Below are 26,469 nucleotides of genomic sequence, written 5' to 3'. Positions count from 1 at the left end.
TATACTAGCAAGCATGAGGCTATACTGCATATCACTAGGCTATACTGCCAGCCCACAAACAGTTTTGATTTTATCATTTGATCTCTGTTTAACAGGTTTTTTTTTCTGGAGCTGGGGACCGAACCCAGGGCCTTGCGCTTGCTAGGCAAGCGCTCTACCACTGAGCTAAATCCCCAACCCTTGTTTAACAGGTTTAAGGTAAAATTACTGTGAAAGGAGTTTTCCTTAAGTTTTAGTTCTGAGACTCTCTAGTTCTATTTAATTAAAATGAGCTTAAAACGTACACACACACACACACACACACACACACACACACACACACACAAAAATGAAAGCCGAAAATATACAAAATATCTTTTAATGAAGAAAAAGTTAATAATCAGTCATAATGTAACTAGGTTAGTCATCTTCTCCACTCTGTTTTCTTGCCTCAAAGCCAAAATTCTCTTGCAATCTAGCCACTGGCGATATATCTAATTCAACGCTAAATAACAAATGTATTTGCCTTTGTTAATTTATTATGATAGCTTTAATTGGGAAAGTAGACAAGATTCCCAAATGAGCATGCTAATGCTGTTTAGCTGAGTAGAATTAAGTAAATATAATTTTATGTCTTTATTTTAATTATTCCTTATTATCCAAAGTAGCGGCACTAAGTTTACTGGGGCATATATTTCTTCATGGTCTTATTCCACTCATGCCTTCCAGTGGCAACCATTCATGCTTGTCGATCCTCCTTCCCATTCATACCCCCAAGACTTCACATTGTATTCATAGGCTATAAAGTGCACAGTAGGTGCCCATAGTGGAGAGTTAGCACAGGCAGCAGTCTTGACTGACAGCACCCCAACTGCCTGAATGCAAGGTAGGAGGTGAGGGTACTATGTTTTGTGAAATTATGAAATATGCCACTCTCTTCCGGGTAAAACACCTCAAGTCATGATAATTAATATCCTATCACTAGGAAGATGTACACACATTCCTTATTATCTCAAACTAGCATAAATCAGTAAATATTAACTGAGCCCTTTCATTTCAACAAAAAGGATTTGGCTGAGTACCTTACTGTATCTTCTTTATGTTTCATATTTTAATGCAAATCATAAAAATAATGATTATCAGTGTTTCAAGGACATACAAAAGGGTTCTACTCTTAGTAGCCTGACATATTGACATATTGGTACATATTTCCATGTCCTTCATCAAAACTTCTAGTACACAGAAAAACAGATCAATAACTTTTTGAGTTCTGTATACTGACACATGGTTCAATTTCTTTTTAAAAGGACAGCTCACTAGTTCTCATTTTGACTTTCAAATGCAATATGGTGGCCTGTGATCTACAACATGGCTATACATAGATGATACAGATATCTAGATATACAAATATTTACATAAAAGTACACACACGTGTATATATATATGGATAGATATAGATAGCTATATATAATATTAACATAGAAGCACATGTATAGTTATGCATAGATAGATATATAAATATTTACATAGAAGTACAATTATTTGTATCCACAGATGGATATGGCCTAAATCAAATCACATAGAGTGATGAACAAGTTTACATTCATTTTCTTACAGAACTATACAGAGTGGTTTATCACTTAATCCTGCCTTCAGTAAGTGTCCAACATTCCCTTTCTAATCATGAACTTTTGTCATTTTTGTCTTAATTGCTCACTTCACTAACCTTATCTTTTTCCTGTACCTCCCCAAAATTACTTAGACTCAAAGTTAAAATGCAGCTAAAATATTAGGACATTAACCGCTGTTCTTTCTTCTAAGACACAACTGTATCTTAACCCAAAACAGCTATGTAGTCACTACCAGATATTCTATTCCACCACTCCTAACAAGGTCTCTCCAAGCTAACAATTCCAATGTTCTGATATAAAGATAAACTATTAAATGCAAAAGATCCAGGTGAGCAGTATCAAGGAATCTTCATTTGGCTATTGTAGTTCAGTGGTACAATGCCTGAGACCTGAGTGAGTGGAGTGGAGAGGAGAGAAGAGGAGAGGAATAGAGAGTAGAGTATAGTAAAGTAGAGAAGAGGAAAGGAGAGGAGAGGAGAGGAGAGGAGAGGCTTCTCTCTAGAATAAACAATGTTCTCAAAAAAATCAAACAGCAACAAACAACCCAATTAAAATGTGGGCTATGGAACTGAGCAGAATTCTCAGAAGAAATACAAATAGCTAATGAATACTTTAAAATCTGTCATCTTAGCCATGGAGAAAATGAAAATTAAAAAGTATTTTGAGTCAGCTCTCATGCACTATTAGTCAGAGTACAAATCAGTACAGTGGAAATAATGGGAAGTATCTCAGAAAAGATGTACCGTCTGACCCAGCTACTCTACCCCAGCATATACACCAAATGGGAGACCAGCTAAAGAGATATATGTTCATCAACCGATGTATTCACAATGGCTATTTCTTCTATAACTACTTGCGGTCATTGCTATACTCCCTTGTATTTTTTAGTGTATATTTGGATTTCTACCCTAATTTTGCAAATTTTGCTACCAAAACAAATACACAGAAACACTGCAATTTATTCATAAGCTATCAGCCCTAAGTCAGGCAGGTTCTGAGCTGTATTAGTCCTTCGGTGCTGTTAAAAGTTACATGAATGCCTCATTAATTGCCAAATTAGTAACTTACAGGCAGCTTTTGCTATAGGTGTCTGTCTTCAGGTTGAGCTTCTCTTAGTCATTTGGTCTTGATCCATCCCACATAATGGCAATCTCCTTCTCTTCTTCCCATTTCCTTCTTCTCCTCCAGGGTCCTACTTAAGACCCCTAGTTAAGCTCCACCTTCCTCTCTCTCCTGCCCAGTCACAGGCTCTTGTCTTTTATTAACAAATCAAGAGATTATTAGGGAGAATTCTTTATAGCACACTGGTCAATATGATGTCCATGTTCAGATGACAGCCTGATACTGTACTCAGTATCTGAATACACAAGACCAACCCCAACAAGCTAGGACATGAGCTCTGCATCCATCAACTCACCAATGGAGGATGAGAATATGATATCAATATTCAGTGTAATTTTATTCAGCTGTATAGAAACAAAATTTAAGAAATTCACAGATGAGTAGTTGATGCTAAAAACAATATGTAGAGTGAAGAGAACAATAACCAAAAAAGACAAATACCCTATGTCCATACTCTTTGTAGATTTTGTCATAAGATCTCAAGATCTGTGTATTTACTTTGGAATGAATTCAGAAGCTGATAAAATAAGTTTAAATTCATAAACTCTCAGAGAGTGACCAAGCTAAATTTTTTGACTTCAGAATTGGCCAAGAGAAACAATGGGGCCTCTGAAAATATTGGTGGGCAATGGTGAAAGACACACTAAGGACATGAAGGACATTCAGAGCTACAAAGTAAGACCTTGTGTCCAAAAAGGGAGTAGGAGGAGGAAAAGATATGTTAAAATATTATTTACAAAATGGAGTGTCTTGATGTTGCTCAAATATAAATGTAACTGATAGGAGGGAAGGATAATCCAGACCACACAGAGAATGTCCCTCAATTCCTACTTGACAAAGCCTCTCAGTTACAAACTGGAAATATTTAGCATCCACCTTGATGGATAATAGCTGTTTGGGAAGTATCCAACTTGTATACATGAGTGCACATGTTTAAGAGGTAGGGACTGCTCTAGGTTTAACAGAGGGATCAATGGGCCTGGAAAAGAACTGACTTTAAAATTAAGAAGGTGAGAGTATTTTCAATTAGATTTAGTTAACCAATCAAAAAGCATGGAAATATTACAATAAGAACACGAGAAACATTGTGACTATGTCATTAAAAAATCTTTTCGTTTTTTCTTTCTCAATTAGAAATATCTTCTATTCACCTATTCACTGCAGGCTTTTAGCTTCCAGCAGCCAGGAAAGAAGCATAGCATGGCAATGGGGCCTTTGAAACCCAAAGAAATGACTGTCACTCCCAAACTACCAGCTATTTCCCTTTGAATACAAACATACCATTTAAAGTAACTCATTTAGTGCTTTCTAAAGGCACCTGGTGTAACCTTGCAAGTGGTGATTTGTAACATGGCAGGCTGTTATCAGGCAGCTACAATATTTTACCTCAGCCCAGTGAAGAACAGCATTATTCTAGGGTTCATCCATCCAGAAACATTACATGGGAGGCACACTCCAATCCCAGTTCATGTGTATGCATTTGGGGAAGGGGAGGCTGCATAGACAAATATAACTTGGTTCATCCATTTCTAAGCAATCTCACGTGTTTAGACTGTACTATAAGGCAAAAGAGGATTAAAAATCATCTTCTACTACAGCAGGCCACATGTTGCAGGTTTGTATTTAACTACCACTCCTTATCCTTTTGGAGGTAGTGTATCTATCAAATTTCTTTTTTTTTTTATTAACTTGAGTATTTCTTATATACATTTCGAATGTTATTCCCTTTCCCGGTTTCCGGGCAAACATCCCCCTCCTCCCTCCCCTTCCTTATGGGTGTTCCCCTCCCAACCCTCCCCCCATTGCCGCCCTTCCCCCATAGACTAGTTCACTGGGGGTTCAGTCTTAGCAGGACCCAGGGCTTCCCCTTCCACTGGTGCTCTTACTAGGATATTCATTGCTACATATGGGGTCAGAGTCCAGGGTCAGTCCATGTATACTCTTTAGGTAGTGGCTTAGTCCCTGGAAGCTCTGGTTGCTTGGCATTGTTGTTCATATGGGGTCTCGAGCCCCTTCAAGCTCTTCCAGTTCTTTCTCTGATTCCTTCAACAGGGGACCTATTCTCAGTTCAGTGGTTTGCTGCTGGCATTCGCCTCTGTATTTGCTGTATTCTGGCTGTGTCTCTCAGGAACGATCTACATCCGGCTCCTGTCGGTCTGCACTTCTTTGCTTCATCCATCTTGTCTAATTGGGTGGCTGTATATGTATGGGCCACATGTGGGGCAGGCTCTGAATGGGTGTTCCTTCAGTCTCTGTTTTAATCTTTGCCTCTCCCTTCCCTGCCAAGGGTATTCTTTTTCCTCATTTAAAGAAGGAGTGAAGCATTCACATTTTGATCATCCGTCTTAGACCCAGGTTGTATTCATTTCTTCCCTGGGGGTTGTACTTGCCTAAAGAAGTATGGTTTGCTTTTTGTTATTGTTTTGAGGTTTGGGGATTTGTTGTTTATATTTTTCTTTTTAGTTTCTTAGTTTTGGGTATTTTCTTGGTGGTGTTTTAGTTTTGCTTTTATTTTATTTCTGGGTGTTTTAGAGGGTGGTGAAGAGTGTAGTTTTTTTTCTTAATGATGAATATGATCTGCTAGGAAATTCACACTTTCTAGGAGAAGCTTTCCAGTGACAATTAATAAAATGCTCTAAGTACTTCAACTCCCAATTTGTGTATATTTTACCCTCTTAAGGTAAATCTCTATGCATGATGAAATACCAGTTTCCTATAGTGATATCTTGCTTGAAATCAAACTCTTTGGGGCCACCATTTCTTTTACTGTGGCTTCCCCGTCCCCTGAGTATACGTCAAATCACTTAGCACCCTTTTTGAGGACCAGGTGCCTGCCAATAAATGGATTTAATTCTGAGTCTTCTATCTTAAGCATGGGGTGTATGTGTCTGTCTCAAAAGAATAAAGAGAACATCTTTAGAATTTTAGAAAAATTTTACCATCTCTTCTAGAAGAGGATTAATGAGTCGAATACAGTAACTGAAAAAGTACCAACAGAAGAGCAAAGAATCCAAACGATAAACAGGGGAATGCTCGGAATAGGGAACTATTGGCAATGGATACAGAAAAAGTGCTCAGCATCTGTAGTTATCAGAAATGAAATTAAAACTACATTGGAATCCTATCTCACCACAAACAAAATGGCTATTAACAACAACAGTAAAGACGTGAGTTAGGGCATTCAGGAAAAGGGAACTTTGTACACTATTGTCTGGTATATACAGTAAGAAAAACATCATAAAGCCTTCTTACAATTCTATAAAAGAATTAGCACATCATCCAAACATGTCATTGCTTCATTTATTCTAATAAATAAATAAATAAATAAATAAATGAAGTCACCATTAAAAGAGATAATCAAGAACACGCTGATTAAAAGATAATAATCACAATATATATGGCATTGATGAATCTCTGAATCTGAAGGTGAATGGGTAAAGAAAAGATGGAATACATAGGAAACAATTTACAGTTATCAGCAAGAATGAAATCATGCAGTTTGAAGAAAAAAATGGACGGATATACAAGATAATCTTCATCACTGAAATGTCGGGAGATGGAAATGATTACCACCAATCAGGAGAGGAAACAAAGAGGGGATTTAAAGGAAGAGGATATGGGAACCAGGGAAGGGGGAAGAGAGCAAGAGGGGGCTGTGGATAACTGGATAACATAAGCATAAAATACATGCACATAAGGATATGTAAATGTATTAACCGGTATGCATGAGTGGTAACCATTAATTTGTACAAATATATGTGAGTCAATAATTAAAATGACAATAATAAGTAAATCATTTACCTTTCAAGGAAATTCTCTCGAGCTACTTCTGGAAAAAGGTCTAAGACAGTGCATATATTATACTAAATTGTGCGCCAAAATAAACAGGGGGAATTTGAAATTGATATTGACTCCAACAAGCCAGCAAGCAGGAAGATGGTAATGGAATAGCTATATGCTATATCCTTCATACTTCCATCTCTAAGGATGGAAGGCTGTTGAAGGAAAAATAGTTAAAGAAGTTGTTATTTTAACATAAACATAATTAGAATTATATATATTCAAAGAAAAGATCTGTCTATTTAGATAAATAAAGCTTCTTGGGAATTAGTAGTATTATAAAAGGTTACTACATGAAACTTTCCATTTCAGTGTCTATCTATAGGAAAACTGAACTTACATACTAAGAGATAGCCATTGCTTTTATACTCACTCTATTTTCCTTTACTCGAATTTCATTTGGTATTTTTTGCAAATACAGCAAATAATAACCATCTCACATAATAATAACCAGATCTATTCTAATGCAAAAGAATTACAGTTCATGGTGCATGTCACTCTTGAAAATGTAAAAGCAAACAAATGTCAGTGTTCCAATGCCAAAGAAAGGAAAAGGACAACTGTGTGTTGGCTAACAGGCCCCAGAATAATATAGACTCACTATTCTTCTGGGTTACCTCCCAAGAAGCAGCTGGTAAGCCCATAATGGTTAAGTTATCACACACCTTGATTATATGACATTGAGAAACCAAGCTGGGTGTGTGCTGGTAGCTTTTTCCTGATGACTAGGATTCATAGTTTAAGAAGGAGTGATATAGTCAGCAGGGGGAAGGCATCAGTGATCAAACTGTGAACCATACAAACTATAGTATAGATAGTCTGATATTATAGTATCAAACTGCAAAGCAAGATTACACACTGGTGAAATACTGGTATGGCTGTTGAAGAGGTAACCAATTGTACTTTGATTGACCCAAGGCCTTTGTTATTATACCACAAGAAAGATTCAATATTGCATTGTATGAATCTACTCAAAAATCCATGACTGAGGAGATCTTAAGCTGTCAAATCAAAGTTGTTGAAAACTGTCACAATGCCAATTAGTTTTGTAAATATTTTTATCTATACTCATACACAACTCTACATTTAACTTTTTGAAGAAAAACCCATCTCTGTGATTAAGTGGTAACAGCCGAAGCATATCTGTCCGAGGTGCTGAAAATAACTAACATTCAAGTGTTTGGCTCTACACAAAATATCTATACTACCCCCTATGAAACTCAGAGAATACCAGAGAAAGATAGGTAGAAAGAATTAAGAACTGGAAGGTAGGGAAAGGGGATATGAAATGTCTTCTGTGCACAGCATAGACAATACCATCTTGAATTCACAGCAGCTGTTGATGCCTGAAGATGCCTTTAAAAGACTGTGCCTATCAATAATCAGTCACGGACCAGGGTGGAGCTTATGGTGTCCTGCCCATTTTGAGGAACTAATGGGTGTGATGGATTCTGAGGGAACGGCCTTGCATGTGTTATGTACCTGATGAGAAGCCCAACAAGCTCAAATTGATAATTATAAACACTGAATGATCTTGATTATACTCACTGGGTCTAAAAGTAAACAATCAAAATAAAAATAATAAAACTAATAACACCAAAAAGTTATGAATATGGAAAAGAGATCAGCAGGGAGGAGGTGGAGGTTATAAACAAAAGAATTCACAGTAGACATGTACAAAATATCAAATATCAAAGTCAGTAAAAGTTTGATGAAATGTCAATGACATGTTAGTTGATTAGTTACACTTAACTATTCACAGTGCATATGCATTTCAAACAATCATGTGGTAAATAACTCAAAATACACCATATCAACTCACTTTAAAATAAAGAAATGTTTAAGATATTGAGTGTGACAATAGAAACAAACAGAAAAAAGACATGAGAAAAAATGAAAGAAATAAGGACAGAAAAACATGGAAGGGGATAAGAGTATATAAAACAGTACCAATTTGGGGTAAAATTTGTCTCAAGATTCCAAAGTTGGGCAAGTATTTGGAAGACCAGACATAAACAAGGGAATGCTCTCACCCCTCCTTCATTGGAGACATCTGTTTGTTATGTCTGAACAGTACACATATGTTGTGCTTCCTATATATTTCAGGTAATATTCAGTCACTCTCTAATCCCTGGTAGGTTTGAAGACTGGCCATAGCCTCATAGCCAAGCTATTCAGAATTAAGACGATGAATTTCAGATAAAATACAAGCTAAGACCAGGACTTAACTCAGGTGTGGAATTGTAAGCCTTTTAAGTTAAAATAGATGGTAGAATGCTTTTCCTAAATTGACAAAATTGATGGACTGTGTGTTAAATGTATCTTATACTTATAAATTACATAATGTTAATGGCTATGCTCAATTTATGTCTGGGAGAAAAGAGCCTTTTAAATCCAACAAAAGGGAAGAAATGTTGTGGATTGCGTTGGTGGTTTGCATTTTGATGCTAACCCCACTGCCAACAAGGAGCTAATCACGTGATTCCATGTGAACCTGATGCCTAAATTAACTGGTCAAATATAGGTTAGAGCCTGTGATTGGACAGTGGAAGGGAAAGACGAGGCTGGAAGTTTTAGAGAATGGAGAGAAGACAGATGAGGAGGATGAGACGGGGACAGAGAAGATGGAGGAAAAAGAGGTAGAAGATAGAACAGACCCATGTGGCCTGGAGAAGTTCCCAAGTATAAAGGATTTCATAGTCGGGAATAGAGTAGTGTAGTGGTCTATCTGCCCAATCTAGGCATGCAGCTTATAGAAATTATAACTGAGATGTGTGTTCTTTGGAGATTTACTGATATGTCGGGCTGGTATCGATTTAATTCTCTGTTGTTTTCCTTTCCCTAAAGGAAGCTGACACTGCAGAGTCCTTTGGTGTTCTGCAGACCAGCCATGGAGGTGGATAGCCTGAGGAAAGAGAGTAGTAGCTCTAGGCTGGTTTGGTAGGCTTAGCAAGCCAGCTACAGGAACCAGGGCCAGACTGCCACTTGGAGCTAGCCATGGGGGGTGGGGACAAGGGGTGGGGGAACGCCCTTCGCCAGCATCTAGCTAAAGAAAGGGTGGGTAATTTTTAAAATGACAAGCTACACACATAAGCTCTGGGAATATTTGCTGTCTGCCCTAGGATGGGTCTGCTTGCTCGGGATTAAGGTCAAACTGCTCTCAGAAAGAGAAAGGTAGTGGTTGCTCTGATCTAATAGCAGAACCACAGGGAAGAGGATTTGCTGGACAAGTGCACAAAGGTGAAGAGTGATCAGACACATGCAGTGGGCCCACTAGAAGGCCCCTAGAATAACGAGATTCATTATATGAAAGCAAAAAGAATCACGGCTAAACAATGAATATTTACTTTCCGTCTATAACTGGAAGTGCCCAAATGCTAACAGCAAACCTGAGACACCCTAGTGGCTATTTAATCTGTATTTTACAAGACTGCCACTGCTAAACTTTTCTTCCTTTATAGCAACCACAGGCAGAAGTGTCTGGTACAACAAAATTGTGAAAACATGAAATAAAAATGGATATTCATTGGTTATCTAAACAAAGCTTCCATTTGTGTTCTTACATATGATTTTTTTGAATGGTGCTTTCCATTCTTCATGAGTTTCTAAAGGGCGATATCGATTCCCACAGGAATACATTTCGTTTCAGTATTTGTGTGTCAACTTACTTCATTTAAATCCATTTCTCTCAACCTAAATGTGTACACACACACACACACACACACACACACACACACATCATGTGTAAGTTTATTTTTCCTTAGAGACTGTAGCCTTCTTGCCTGTAAAGAAGCATACTAGTGTGAGAATCCTCTTGTCAGATGCCACCATTGATGGTTTCTGTCAGTCTGGATCACTGTCAACTGTCCTTTGGGTTCTTAGTGTTGATGTGATGAGGATGAACGTGTTTACTGAGCGTCTGTGCTTTGGTATATGTGCTTTTAAACTAAACACTAAGTCACCAGTTATGCCCTTAAGCAACCTCAGAAAATGTATGTCATGTTGCTGGTGACAGCTGTCAGTTAACATGCCAATGAAGATTTGGAGATAAAGATAGGCAATGACTTTGAACACATAGGCTTCTTCTCATAGTTTCCAAGTGTATTGACTTTACTAGGGGTAAGGGCCAATTTTCCTTCTGTGTAGCATTTTTTTCTGGGAAAATTAGAAAATCCATATAGCTTATAACTAAGTATGTGGACCTATATACTGGAAATGCCTGGGTCTTTACTGTTCCCTGCTCTCTCATGGAGAACATACTTTACACCTTAGGACAATGATGCCATCATTGGAGCCATCAAACACCAAAACCTCTAACATGGCTCCTCAGGTTTTCAGTTACGATAAGCAGAATATACTCGTGTCTCCTGCAGTGATTATGTTCTAAAATTAGAAAGAAAAGAAAAACATCACACAGTTGAGTGTAGGTTTAAACATATCGTGATTGGCACTGCCAGCTTTCTTTTGATGTGACGCAGATCTACAGGGAGGCCACGATGGAAGGTTATCCACCTCTTGTTAAACATTACAATCTCATTATTTTTCTATCTTAATGTTTAACAGTACAATTTTTTTGTCTGCATGCACGGTTTGAACACTTTAAATACAACATTAGTCTCAGAAAGCCTTCAGAAGACCATATTGAAAAATCTGGTTATTATTACCTTAAGCTAAAGAGCACTACCGTCCATGACTTAGAAAGAACAAACGGTAAATTTGTATGGAATATAAACCTAGGCTTAAAGGCTAAACATATGCTGTAGAACACATTAGTGCAACTCCCTGACCTTGAAAAAGGCAAAGGTTCTTAGGATCGACACATTAGTATAACATAAAGGGGAAAAATGCTAAATTTGGCAAAGAAAATTAATAACTTTCCTTCAAATGACATTTCTTAAAATGAAAATTTAAGTTGTACACTGGGATGAGATATTTGTAATTCGGGTGGTTAATACATGACACAAATGCAGAACAGATCCATAACCCCCGTAACAGTAAAAGATCAACAGTCCGACTTAAAATGTCAATCTCTGAGCGATCATTTCGAGAAGAAAAAGCACATGAAATGTGTTCCCTATCACTATGTATCAAGGATATCCAAACAAAAGTCACATTGTCTCAACCCTTCAAATCAACAGAATATCTGTTATTAAACAGGCTGGGGACTTCAAAAGATGGTCTGCAGGAATGACCATCACAATGTTATCACATTTCTGCAGAGATGGTGACAGAGCCTGGCTGTGCGTCTCATGTAAGGTAAAACAAAATTGTGGTTCAACAGCTGCTAGCTCTCCTCCACATAAAGAAACATTGTCTAAGCCAAGCATGATGAAGGAAGACTGTACTCTCTACTGAAGAGGCCAAGGAAGCAAACTCTAACCTTCAGGCCAACGTGGGGGATACAAAGTATTCCACAACAACTGGAGCTACACTGATGTCCTATCAGGCAGGGGAAAGTGGGTTATGAACATCTGTAACAATTTAGTCATCTAATAATTTACCACAGAAAACTGGCCACATGCCTACTCAGAAGAGCAAATAAACTGTGGCACTTTATAAGGTGGAGCAGATATTCAACAATAATGGGGATAAGCTACTGTGGGATACAATGGCACAGATGACAAGCAAAGATACAGGGAGCTCTCAAGAGGGATGATTAGACAGTATATTAATGCATCTACAGGAAATTGAGGGCAAAAATCAGAACAGCGCTTGTTAAAGGATATGAGAATCATGGGAAGGAGATATGAGGGCACTATCTCAGCTAATAGGATATTATCTGTGTGTAATTACAGACTGTGTGATTAACAAATCTCACCAAGTGTCCAGCTTAAAGAAACATGTCTGTTAACAAACTTCACCTCATTTCTTTTTAAGTAAGACAATTGCAAACAGTGAAAATGATAAAGATACAGGTGTTGTCAATATCTGCACTGTATAAAAGCTTCCTATAAAAATACAAAGAATTTATCAGGTAATTTTCAGATCCAAGAAACTGTATTTTAACAAGAAAATAGAATTAGAAGGCAACCAGGTAGCAGATCTGGAGTTTGGATTTTCACTTGATGTGCCAAGTTCTTTGCCCTAGAACAGTAGCACCCTTTGAGTGATCCTTTTTTATCACGTTCCAGAGTAGAAAATAAGCTAGTAATTTTACAAACAAATCTCCCACATAAATTATAATAAATGTCTTACCAAATGATGTTTAATCCAAAACATATTTTCAGTGGCACAGAAGTGCCTACTCTTTCTGTCCTCACAGTCTTTGCTATTCCTGAATGGAGCAGCTCTGGGACTACTCTCCATATGAGAGAGAATACGCTTGCATGTGTTCCTGAGGGCTTATCTACAAAGGTGTTCTCTGCGTCTTTTCAGAAGACATGTTGGAATTTACAGCATGAGAGGCAGGAGGCCTCTCATCTCCTGACCATTCATAGACCATAACTCCAGCAGCCAAAATGCAAGTGGTACATTTTTAACCAGAGTGTGGAACCACACAGAAAGGAGCAAAGATCGTCAGGAAAGTAGCAATGGTTTTCAAGGTCACACATTCCAAAAGGTGGATACAAACCCGCAGAGGAAAAAGCAGATGTAAACAAGGAATCTGGGAGAGTGAAAGGCTTGCTATACCAAGGCGGCCTTAGAAAAGCTCCTAGGATGACTGTTACGATCTTATCATATGATGAAATTCTCTTAAAGCTCATTCTTTGTCACAGTGATGAATTTGAAAGATAGATCAAATCCTGTAGATAATGGATATGGAGAGACCAAGGATAGTCCATGTGCTATTTATAGTTAGCAAAATAAGTATAATCATTAATAATAATTAATATTAAACGGAGCATCATCATAATTTCTTTAGTTTAGTACTGCTCCCACATTAGACATGAGGTCAAAGGAGCACAAAACATCAACTCAAAATCAAGGCCTTCACTTACACAGCAACAGAAAACAGATGCAAGGAACATGGCTGCAATACTGGGGATTTAACCTACACTCTAATGGCTCTCTCTCTTTCTTTTACTCCCTATGCTGTTTAACCACACAGAATTACTGTGTATGTAGGTTGAGATGATAAATATTATCAATACACCCCTATGCTGCCTTAGGAAGTGACCATTCTCCTTCTCAGGACCTGGGCTCCTGTTTGTTCCTCCGTTCTATATGAATTTTTCTCCACATTTCTGTGTGTATTTTCTCTTCTATCTTTAAATCCATCAGACTACATTTGCAATTGTTTTCTTTTGGGTTCATTTTGGCTACTGTTGCTGCTGATGACAGAGTTGCAGACCTTGCATCAGTGCTTGGCCTATGCTGACCTCAAATGCATGATCCTCCCATCTTCACTTCCTGAGCACCATAGTTATAAGTGTGTACCACCGAGCTGGTTACTCCACTAGAGAACACTAGGGCCCAGAACTCTCTCCACACCCATTTCTTTACCTCTGTCCTGGAATTGGCAGTAAACATTTGACTGGCCCTTCAATGCATATCCACCTGACCCCAGCACTAACCTTTTGAGTAACATCTCAGCAACTGACAGTACCTTTAACCCTATTCATGAGAAGCACCTCTGACACCAGCCATTGCGATTTTTATGTATTATCTTCTCTACCCAAACCAAGGTTGTACACCTTGCTGGTAAGCTTTGTATTATCCCTCTTGGCACTGCATAATCTGAATCCAGTTCTTCAGGGCTTCTCAATTAGCCTACTGTTTTAGCCACATTATGTCCTGCTTGAATCTAATATGTACACTGGTCATTTTCCAAGAGTGCAGCCATATCAATGAAATACTGAGCCATTTGCTACGCCTTAAATCCTCTCAAATTCTCTGTCTCTGTTCCCTGCCATTGGATCTCTTAACTGGGCTATCTCATTGAGCCTCAGTGGAAGACAGGATGTGCATACTCCTGCTGGGACTGGATATTCCAAGGTGCAATGGAACTCAAGGTGGGGTTGAGCTTCCCTTCTATTAGGAGGGTTTTGTAAGGAAGGGACTGAGAAGAGAGGAGAGAGGGGGGATATGACCAGGCTGTAAAGTGACTTACAGAAGAAAACGTTGTAAAAAATGAAGAATGGGTTTATGCATATTAAGCCTGGCCACTCAGAAAGGAGGAAAGACGTATGAGAGGAAAGTGGTGGTGCACACCTTAGAGGCAGAGCAAGCTTTCTGAGAGACACATCAGGACAACTTCTCTTGAAACTCTGCACTTATTATATTGTCGAACACCCTTAAGTTCTAGTTCTCTGAATATTCTTTCTTCTTGCCAGGTTTTGGGAATATCGCTCACTATGTGTATAATTTGTGACTGTGGCTCTGTCTTTAGTGGATTCTGTACATATTGCATCTACTTATCAGATTTCCATTCACACGGTCCCTCCTATGTAAGGTTCCCAGGATTTCTGTAGACTTTCTTGGGAGTCCTACCTGGAACTCCAATGCATCCTGTATGTCCTTTACTGTGGTGATCAACACAGACTGTGGAAACTGTTTATACAGTTACCTATGCTCCCCGCCACCGCCTCCCTAATGTATATGTGAGATGGTGCTAGCAGGCAGAACCATTTTGAACAAGTCTTTACTGTTGTTCCATAAATCCCATGTCTAAATATGATTAGTGCATATACGATATGTATTTTGTGCATGTGTGCGTGTGTGCTTTCTATGGATTTTATGCAGAGTAAAAACATCTGGTTTATTACAAATCATTGCCAATACTTATCACTTCTTTTTATCTCCATTAAACTGCTTTTAATTATGATAATGGTTTATTCTACCAGACTTTCCTTCTGTGGATATGATATAACTTCCAGCATTTCACTAATTTTAGTATACTAGTTTAACTCTCATCCATGTGTCATTCTGTAAGTCCATTCCAAAGCAATAACACACCATAAAATGCCATCTGCCTCAGCCCACCAAATATTCTTTCAAATTCACACAACTTAAAGGGCCCTACTTCACCGGGTTTTGAATTTCAAAAGAAGTGTAAACTCAATCTAAGTCTTTCTAAATATGGATAACCCTATTAGTCCAGTTTTATACTCAATTATTTTTTGTTTATAATATTTACATTTACATGCTTAAGCATAGTCAGTGGATTCTACTCTGTGCTTTCATTTTAGAGGAAATGAATGCTCTCCTATGTGTAAAACAAATTCCTTTACGTCCTGGAGAAAGTTATTTTAAATGAAAGAGGAAGTTCTACAATAACATACATTTTAGGACTTTTCAAAGTTTACTAAAGTAGGATTTTTATATTCCCTGAAAAAAAGTGTGTGTGTGTGTGTGTGTGTGTGTGTGTGTGTGTGTGTTTCTAGATGTTTAGTAACATCTTTTGACATGTTTTCAAATTGTATCAAATAGTTGTCTATGGTCCCATCCCTAAAGGAAAAGCAGAGGTGACCAATGGCTGCAGAGAGAAGGAGAATCAGCTTCCTACAGGGCCAGCTGAGCCTCTGCATGGGTTCTCCAGTGACAAATTGTCAGACTGAACACATGAATATACAAGCTATGCTAATTAGACTAAAGAGACTCAATAAGCTGGACACGAATGCATGGTGTGTGTGTGTGTGTGTGTGTGTGTGTGTGTGTGTGTGCGCGCGCGCGCGGGCGGATGTGTGTGTTTGTGCTTGTGCTTGTGAGTATGTGGGGTATGTATGTGGTGTGTGTGTATGGCTGTGTGCATGGTGTATGAGTGTATATGTGTGTTTATGTATGTGTGCATATATGTATGTGTATGTGTATGTGTGTTTATATGTGTGTGTGCATTTGCTTGTTTGTGTGTGTATGTGTGTGTGCATGTACATATTTAACTAATATTTTTAAAGTGATCATGAATTTATGCTCTAGGGGGTGATATATCGGAGGTGGAGGAAGGAGGAAAGGATGAGTGTGGCATCAATGAACTTCTCAAATCAAATGTACATTAGCTATGCTGCCACCTAATCTGTCTCTTTACCTTTTCTCATAAAATGGAACAAAATTCTTTATGTTTTGTAATATAGTCTAAACACTTGTGAGAGAAAACATGTTAAGTGAATGTCTCATTACTTAATCATCCTATTATCATCATTAAATAGATTTTTTTTTCATTGTCTTTGCCACTAAAGCTACATCTGCTGAGCTGCTCTGGGGCCTGCCATTATCCAGCATACAGACATACACCTGCTAAAATGCACCTTCGAGAAAACATGTGGATTCTGCATTTTGATTAGGACAGTAAAGCCTAATGGTGAACATTTTAAAGGAAATGGGCATTGATTACCTCTTCTGTGATAACAGGATCAATATGTTTCCAACTTATTAAGTCCTAAAAGCTCATAACCTATGGCTAATATTTAAATCAAGACATCTGTTTCTACCCAATTCTGCAATCCACTTGCTTACAAATATTAAACAAAGCCCTCACTGCTTGAGAGCCATGAAAGAAACTACAGTTTCTCTGGTTGAGAGAAAAACTCAACAAATGTAAGCAGTTCTCCTTTAAAAGAAATTGGAAAGAAAATACCTTGGCAAACCACACAACTTCTTCAATAATTTCTTAATTATTAAATTAAAAATAAAAAATACTGAAATGTTCACTTTTGCCTCTTGAATCCTACTAAGCATCCTTAACAGGACCCTGAAGTAGAAGGTTCTTTGGTGTAAGTGTATATTCACACAGGTAATCCACACACCTTAACTCACTACGGCTATTTTATAGCACTGCATATGAATGTAATACTAGCATTGGAGTCATTTACTAAAAATTTAAAATTAAATCTCCTACATGAACTTTATACATTGATATCTGACCTCCCTTCAAAGCATGAATAATTCTTGTCTCTACCCTGGGAAGTGGTCTATTTTAATGGCCTCTGGGTGTGAAAATCTGGATTTCAGATTAGCATTTCTCTTTTCTATATGACTTTCCTTAAATAATAAGCATTAACTCCTGTCACTTGTAAGAACAGTGGCAATAATAGTCTAATGTGATTTGTGGGTAAAATCACTGTAAGCCCTGTATAATACCCCATGCCATCCCCCATCAAGAGCATGACCAATGACTTATGAGCAGTCAAGTGTAGATATGATCTTCAAAATAACTATTCTTCAAAATTCACATGAAATCTAGCAGACCATTCATGAATTACTGATAACATCAGCATGTATATACATGCTTATGTGCATTGTATATACACATGAATGTATTAAACCCCCTACAACTCATAGACTTCACAAATTATTCATGTAATGTCTCTATGCATTTCAACAACATATCTCTATTGTAGAAAGATGTCACCAGTTCACGTTAAAGGACAAGTGTGATTGTGTGATTACATGGAATAGGGTCCTATCCCAAGAGAATATGTCTCCCAAACTATAGCTAAATTAAGAATATTTAGAGAAAGTAACAAAGCAATTCCATTGTTCTTAAATATTTACCATCTCTCTGTTGAGACCCAGTGAACTTAGGAATGAAACTGAACTATAGATAACTAATTTAAAAAGAAGTTACTGATAGAGCAAAGAAATGCCTGGGACCTTACTCCTCAAACACTGGAACTATCAAGCATGCAGTCATTGTGGGATTTTTCATTTAAGAAAATGAGGTCTCCTGTAACATGAGTATTTGCTAACTTTAAGAAATCAACTACTAATCATGCTTCTATTTAAAAAAATAAACTATTTCTAGGTAATTCTTATTTTTTGAAATTTACCACATTTTTATTTTTAAAAGTACCATTTTTAACCCACAAATATAGTAAAACATATGGTATTGATAGCTTTAAAAACTACAGATGTGTAAGAATATAATTTCAGTTAATGTGTATTTTATTTCTTCACTTATTTATTTATTTATTTAGTTTTTGAGCCAGAAAATCTCTGTGTAGCTCTTGCTGTCCTGGAACTCACTCTGTAGAGCAGGTTAGCCTCAAACTCACAGAGATCTCCCTGTTTCTGACTCCTGACTGCTGGTTGTGGCGTGAGCCACAACCGTCGAGGAATATAGATTTCTTATAATAAATACAGAAGAAAATAAGACATATATGACAAGAAGGAAAGCCCAAGTGAGGATGCTCAATCACACTTAGAAGGTAGGACAAAATAGGCACTGGAGACAGAGGGAAGGAGGGATCTCGGTGGGAGAGGGGGTGGGGAAAGGGGGCAGGACCAGCTATCGGGAGAGACAGTAGAGAAACCCAGACAGCCAGGAGAATGAATGGAAATACGCCAGAGCTGGTGGTTAGGAGACTCTTCTAAAATGTCCCAAAGATCTAGGATGGACGAGGCTCCCAGGACTCAATGTGGGTGACCCTATCCAAAATGCCAAAGAGTGGGGCTATTGAACCCAAAGAGACTACCTCCAGTAGTTAGAGAATAGGCCCAGTGGAGAAATAGGGACACCAACCCACCTTCAAAAGATGTTGTCCCCAAATTGTTCCTGTCTAAAAGAAATGCAGAAACAAAAATTGAGCAGAAACTGGCATGTTTGCAAGAGAAGACTGACACTTCTGGTCTCAGAAGGAAAGGATGTGCCAAATCCTGTAGAGACATGGTATCCCAGGAAGGTGGAAAATGTTAGGGATAGGCAAAGGAAAGGGGCCATGGTGGAGGAAGAACTCTGCAAGGGGATCCTGGAGGGGGCAACAATTGATCAATAATAATCAAAAAGGAAGAGATATGAAAGTTATTACTCAAGCAATCATAGGCATTTGACAGGTTGCTGAAACTACATGGTTCTATAGGAGTTTCTATCCCCTGTGAATATAATCCCATATTTCTACAACCACTTTAGGAACAATAAGTTCCATTTCAGAATGATGACTTAAAGAGAAACTGAAAACAGTAGTTAATTTTGTTCCCCCTTTTAGTTTCTATACCACAAATATCAATAACAATAAAAAAATGAATGGGCATCTTGGTCATGCCCATTTATCCATAACTAGCCCATAAAATGTCAGTGCTTAAACCCAAATTTATTTACATGAAAATATTGCAAAGAAATAAAAACACAAAAGAGTAGGGGCTAGTTATTTTATGTAAAAGGAAAGAGATATTTGGAATTCTAGAAGTAAGGAGGTGGACCAGATGGATATCATAACCCAAAGAAGGAAAGAGATAGACCAGATGGATATGAAAACCCACAGAAGGAAGAAAATTAATTAATCTGAACAACAGAGAAACAAATGGGCAGATTCAGAAAGGCCAATTAGAACAGCACCTCTCAAACTACCTAATGCTGACTCCCTCCAATACAGTTCCTCAGGTTGTGATGATCCCCCAACCATAGTATTATTTTCCTTGCTACTTCATAATTGTAGTTTTGCTGCTGTTACGAACTGTAATGTAAATAATTATCTGATATGCTGGAGATCTGATATGTGACCCCTGTGAAAGAGTCCCTTGACTCTCAACCCACATGAGAAGTGCTGCATCCAACTTAAAAAAAAGTATTTGTCATGAGAAGCCAAGAAAGGGATGTCAGACAAAAATGGGAATTAACTGTAAACAATAGTCAGGAACACTATGTGGGGAGTAGCCGAGGCATTAAAGAAAGAAGATTTTTGTGGTGGAAGCAGCTAGACATCTCAGCAGTGGTAATCACACAGGCCTACACAGGACAACACAAGACACAACAAAGCTGTTCTGGGTGACTCTGACAGTAGAGTGGCTGTTTTAAGGCAGTGGTAAAGACACGGGCTAAACTGAAGGGTTTCAAGGAAGTAAAGAAAAATGAAGGAATGAGATGCAGATTAATAACATCAGACACTTGAAAGACACAGGGGAGGGTAAGTGTCAAGGAAGATTAATATTATTACTTTTGCAAGTGAAACACATTCTATTTCTTTTAAGTTATTCATGTGGAAAAGGCAGCTACAAGAATAAACAGAAGTGGGAGACCCGAGGAAAGAATGTTTCCATACAAGCCAACAGTGTATGAGAAGCACAGGTGACATAGATATGGGTTAACCTTGAAAGAACATGATCAGTCCTTTGTTATTAAAAGAATGTGAGGATGGATATGGGGTCTGCATGTGAGGATGGACATGGAATCTGCATGTGAGGAAGGACATGGGGTCTGCATGCGATGATGGACATGGGGTCTGCATGTGAGGATGGACATGGCGGCTGTGTGTGAGGATGGGCATGGGGTCTGCATGTGAGGATGGACACGGGATCTGCATGTGAGAATGGATATGGGGTCTGCATGTGAGGATGGACACGGGGTCTGCATGTGAGAATGGACATGGGGTCTGCATGTGAGGATGGACATGGAGGCTGTGTGTGAGGATGGACATGGGGTCTGCATGTGAGGATGGACATGGGGTCTGCATGTGAGAATGGACATGTGGACTGCATGTGAGGATGGACAGGGAGGTCGTGTGTGAGAATGGACATGGGGGCTGTGTGTGAGGATGGACACGGGGTCTGCATGTGAGAATGGACATGGGGTCTGCATGTGAGGATGGACATGGGGTCTGCGTGTGAGAATGGACATGGGGGCTGCATGTGAGGATGGACATGGGGTCTGCATGTGAGGATGGACATGGGGCCTGCATGTGAGGATGGACACGGGGTCTGCATGTGAGGATGGACATGGGGTCTGCATGTGAGGATGGACACGGGGTCTGCATGTGAGGATGGACATGGGGTCTGCATGCGAGGATGGACACAGGGTTTGCACGTGAGGATGGACACGGGGTCTGCATGTGAGAATGGACATGGGGGCTGTGTGTGAGGGTGGACATGGGGGCTGCATGTGAGGATGGACATGGGGTCTGCATGCGAGGATGGACATGGGGGCTGCATGTGAGGATGGGCAAGGAGTATGGAAGCATGAATAGGAAGGAAGTCTGTGTAAGACGTGCATGTAATCTGCATGTGGTAGGAACACAACAGAGCATATACAGAGACCCAATAATCACTGGCTAAGTGCGAAGGCACTGTAGGCTGAAGATGCTTGATGAGGCCTGCCTTCATCATTGAAAGAAAAAAAATACCTAGGCTGACAAGTAACCATTGATGGGGAGGGGCATTTAAAAAATTCTCTCGCTGCAATCATGTGCTATGAGAAACTCTCCCCCCAATTTGTTTATGAGTTAAAATTTCATGCATTCAGCATTGATTCAAATGGCAAAGCAGGAATTATTTTCCTTTTCTCATCAAATCCAGTACCAATGTGGTCAAGCAAACATATTCAAATGCTAAAATATGTGTTTCTTATATTTATATAAAGTCCTCCCCTTTCTACTGTAAGCATGATTATTTACCTCAAAGTATTTGTCTGGTAGGCATTGCATTTCCCATTTTACAGATGGGGTGGGGAGGAAAGAGTATCATACAGGAAAGCAAATGCAACTCCATTACTTCTTAGAAGGTGGAAGTGCCAGGACTCAGCACAGGATGTGTTACGGTCTGAAGTGGATTGTTTTACTATGCTATCAATTGGTTTGAATGCAGACTGAAGATATAAAAATAATTTAATTTTTGCCTGTGTCTGTTTTTATTTTTAAAATGTAAAATAAGATTATACCTAAATCAACAGAGGGAAAAGAACATTATATTCATCAAGAAGAAACTCAACTGAAATAGTTGTGTGAGTAGATTTTTCTTTTCTTAACCAGAAGATGATTTTAGGCACAGCGTCAGTAAGTCCCACAGCTTACAACCTTGCCTGACTCCACGGAAAACATATAGGGACTATGATCTAAATTTTAAAGTGACCCTTACTGAGAATTTAAATCTAGCTCAGTTTTGATATGTTACCATTTGTGATTAAGTACAACTTTGTGTTATCTTCCTATTTATAAAAATCCATATATTTTATCGGTAAACATAAAGGTTAACTGCAGTTGTCAGGACAACTTTCACAGAACTCTGAAGATAGTACCTAGATTAGCACAGAAACTACTTGTATTTGTCAATCTTTGATTCCACCTCACCACCAATTAGCTGATTCATTGACTAATCCGTTAATATTTGTGAAGAACACAGACTAGAAAGCCTTGTCTGAGTCATTTTCACTTGAATTAGTAATACTTCTGAAAGTATTAAATGCCACAATTGAATGGAGAAGAGTGACTCTGCCACCCAGCATGTTCAACTGAAAACAAGCATAGGTTCACATGCATATTTCACATACAAGACCCAAGCCTTCGAAGTAGTTCAATAGACGCATCCTCACAGAAGCAGGGGGATGGGGAGAGGTGTTGGGAGAGGGGGGAAAGGGGATAACATTTGAAATGTATAATCAACATAAAATATCCAAGAAAAATAAAATTTTAAAAAGGATTAAACTGTTGTCGGAAATCATGGTTATTCTTGGTTATCACTGCTCAGAAAACATTTTGAAAGTGTTATAGTCAAACATAGGCACTTCAGTAATTAAAAAAAGAAAAAAAAAAGAATTAAGAGTATGAGTCTCTGTCCACTATACAGCATCATGTAGATTCCTAAAATCATGCTATAGTGAAATAAATGTATTATTATCACATTGGATTATACTAGGAAGGAATGAAAACATGCCAAAAAGTGTTCAGTGGTTGATTTTTTCTTTCTGTTCTAAATGGGAAAACATGACTCTTTTCCGCAGCAGGCTTCTGAGAGTGAATACGAATTCCAGAAGCATTCAGATCTCCTATCCTCACTGTTTTCATTGAGACAAGAAAACTGGGCCCAGGGAAGGAAAGCTTACAGAATTCAGGTTAAATAAACATGGAATTAAATGAGTGTAGCATAGATACAAATAACATCATGTAACTCCAATGCTAAAGCAGAATTGGACCTGGGCCAGAACTTTCGGGACCATGCTGGGTTTGCTCCGTTAGCAGATTCAGAAACGTCTTCCGTAACAAACGGCTAACTACATAAAACTGTAACTACAGTATGGAAGTTATTTTAATCAAATGCATTATGCAAAACCTTTAACCCATATTATTCAAGATCTGCCATGACTAACAGTCAAAATCACAAATTATTTGTTTTTAATTTTTTTAAATATGACCCCTACTGAAAACACAAACCAGAAACAAATGGACTGAAATACAATAAAAACAACCAAAAGAGGTCATTTGCAGCCCACAGCCTTGCACACTAAATGAAGCAGGCACAAGTGAGGAGAGGTTTGTGTCTGTCACTAAGGAGAAGGCAAAGTAAGGCACTGTGAGAGCTCAGTGCTTCTAGAAACTCATCCCAAAGAATGGAATCATCTGGATCATTTTTATTGCCCACCTCAGTCTCAAGACTGTCTGCACAGCACTGCTGACGTGCACTCCAGTGTGCACCTTCCTTCCCTTGGAGTATGTGTGTCAAGTTTATTTATAGACAATGCCTTCGAATGCAACGTTTCCAGGTATGAGAAATAAAATCTCTACGGTGATCCTAGAAACCTTCACAAATAGCCTTTGAGAAGACAATGGAAAAAAATCTATAATGCAACACGTGCATTATGATTCGCTGAGACTCCAAAGCACACTCACCTTTCACTCTAGTGAGCATGTGTAAAGAGGCGGGTAGAGTTACAGAACTGATGTGGGCCCTGGACGTCTTTTTATGGAACTATCTGACTACTCTAGGATTACCGCCGCCACCTCTTTCCTCCTCTTGTTCTCTTTTCTCATTAGGAATTCTCTGAAATTTAGGCACCCTCTTTGTTTCTTAGTGAGATGCTTTTCTAGCCAGGAGCTTTTTTAAAATAACCCATTACAAAAGCAGGCCATGCTTCCCCCTGCTGGGAAAAAATTAAATTACAAGGTGCATTAGAACAATTTTCCTAAGTCTCAAGCAACCTTGTGTTTGGGAAAGAAAGAAACAGCAGGAAAGCAGATACTTAGTGGTCTCTTAACTGTTTCACTGGTCAAGAATATGCACCACACCTCACTCTAGTAAGGCTTTTATCTACATCTTTTAGTTCTGTAAGTTTTAAAAGTACAATTAATACACATTAATAACCGATGGGCCAATTATTGAACCCTCTGTCCCAAAGAGAGCTCCGGTTATCAGGTCAGAGAAGATTATGAATCTGTTTTCATTGCTCATTGAATGGAAACACTTCTGAAGAACGGAGTGAAGCAAACAATCAAAGAATACAGTTTTAATCTGTCCATGTTTATTGAGTCAATATCTTCCGATATGCAGCCGTTGTTCTCCAACGGCAGAGAAGAGCGTCGTTCATGACTTTAGTTTTTCAGTTTCATTTATTATCATTTGATTATTAGGTTGTGGTATGCAGGGTTGCATTTCACTGCCTAACTACAAAGCCAGCTTCTCCCCGTGAAAACAGTGTGAGTATTTAGAATCTTCCACATTTTTCCTGGCAGTCTTTCACGAGATACTTTGTTATTACGGGTTATAATAAATAGCAACCGCTAAAAATGCCAAAGTAAATCTAATGTCTCTGAATCATCTGAGGAGTAAATTTTTTCCTAAGATGCACAACTAAATCTCAAATGTATTTTAATGCTGAGGAGCTGGAAGAGAGAAAGATGTCACTGATTCTTCTAGTGGGTAAGACCTCAAGATCCTAAGCTGCAGGGTAGCCAGTCTGAGGAGGAAGCACTTCATCACTAACGAAACGTTCATCCAAAAATTCAGCAGTCGTGTTAAATTGGAGAGTGCAGGGTACCAGGTACCAGAGATGACTTCACTTGCTACCATTGCTTCACATAGATGGAATAATTGGGGTTAATATTTCTGATGGAGAAGTTTTCATGTGCACCTTTTCTCAAACGACCTCTCAAAGCAATGCAAAAGGCAAGACATAGATGTTCCTCTGGGAAACGAATCTCCGCTACAACACAGGTACACAAAAGAAAACGCACACCTGGTTTAAAAACCAGTTGGTCAATTATGGAGCGTTCCGAGGAACCAATATCTTGCATACTACCCAGCCATCACGTTTCGAATACGTTTATAAGCACTTTAGCCTCTGCTTACCATGCTCACATAAATATACGAACATGCATACTTTACTGTTGATTAATTCTAAGACTTTCCAGGGGGAAATAGCAATTAAAGGGTATTAAAATCACTTCGAAACATAGAAGGAAAAAAATACAATAAATAAATAACGCTGATCTGTGACCAAGATGCTCTCAGAACACTCCACGGATCTCATTTACTCCTGTACTGCTTTTGCTGTCTTCTGCAAAGTGAAAAGGTACCGATGAGCCACCTGACACTTGCTGGTTTCCCTGTCCAGGACCCTAACAGGTCGCACCACCCTGCCATTAGACCTCAGGGCTAATTGAGCCTCGGAAGAGCCTGGCCAGCAGCGCTGCGCTCCAGCATTCGGAAGCAGCTCTCAGAGACAGTTTCTACCCAGCGGAGCGCTCGCCCTCCCCAACTTCGCCCTGTCGGGGCTGGCGGTCGCCGGGGCCGGTCCTACCTTCCGCCAGAAGGCGCGACGCGTGCACAAAAGATGGATCAAGGCTATCCTTCTCTGCCATCAGCTCAGGCAAGTATTTCTCTTCTCCCATAGCGCGGACTTCGGACCGTGGCCGGCCAGGCGCAAATCCCGCCTGCTCGGACGCCTCGGTCCCTGGTTCCCCCAGGAACCGTCCTTCCTGCGGTGAGCGCAGCTCTAGCGCCTCGGGCTGCGCAGACCGCGCTGGTACCTGCCTCTCCCGCGCCCCAGCCTGGCTCCGGCCGCGGCCTCAGCTGGAGAGGATGCCCGCGCGGCCCGCCCCCGCCAGCCTCCTATTGGAAGCGGGGTCCGGGGGCGGGGCGCCCGCGGAGGCGGTGGACTATCATTGGCCGGGGCCTCACGTCGAGTCGCCTGAGTGGCAGGAGGCTGCTGCGGAGGGGAGGGGTGTACGAAGTGCAGGAGCACTCTCCAGGCCGCCTTTGCGGTCCCGGTTCTCAGGCCTGGCCAGTGCTGTGGAGTAGGGGCTGACTGTTAGGCAGGCAG

The 26,469-nt window shown here is 39.4% G+C and overlaps 1 protein-coding gene across 7 annotated transcripts in view; it reads right to left on the bottom strand.

Annotated features, from left to right (window-relative positions):
• Positions 1–26,230, bottom strand: part of Khdrbs2 (KH RNA binding domain containing, signal transduction associated 2) — a 506,659-nt gene extending 480,429 nt beyond the window's left edge. For 6 of the 7 annotated variants that reach the window (XR_010054563.1, XR_005488845.2, XR_010054564.1 and 3 more), the window contains exon 1: positions 25,948–26,230. Coding sequence is in view for 2 of the 7 variants with exons in the window: in XM_039082989.2 (XP_038938917.1) it covers positions 25,948–26,038 (91 nt within the window). In the remaining 5 variants the exon portion in view is untranslated. The remainder of the gene's footprint in view (positions 1–25,947) is intronic. The other variant, NM_133318.2, reaches the window with a different exon arrangement.
• Between the last annotated feature and the right edge of the window lie 239 nt (positions 26,231–26,469).

The sequence above is a fragment of the Rattus norvegicus genome, chromosome 9 (assembly GCF_036323735.1).
Source record: "Rattus norvegicus strain BN/NHsdMcwi chromosome 9, GRCr8, whole genome shotgun sequence".
NCBI classification, from domain to species: Eukaryota; Metazoa; Chordata; class Mammalia; order Rodentia; family Muridae; genus Rattus; species Rattus norvegicus.
The sequence above is the reverse complement of the archived record's forward strand: the minus strand, read 5'-3'. Positions and strand labels throughout refer to the sequence as shown.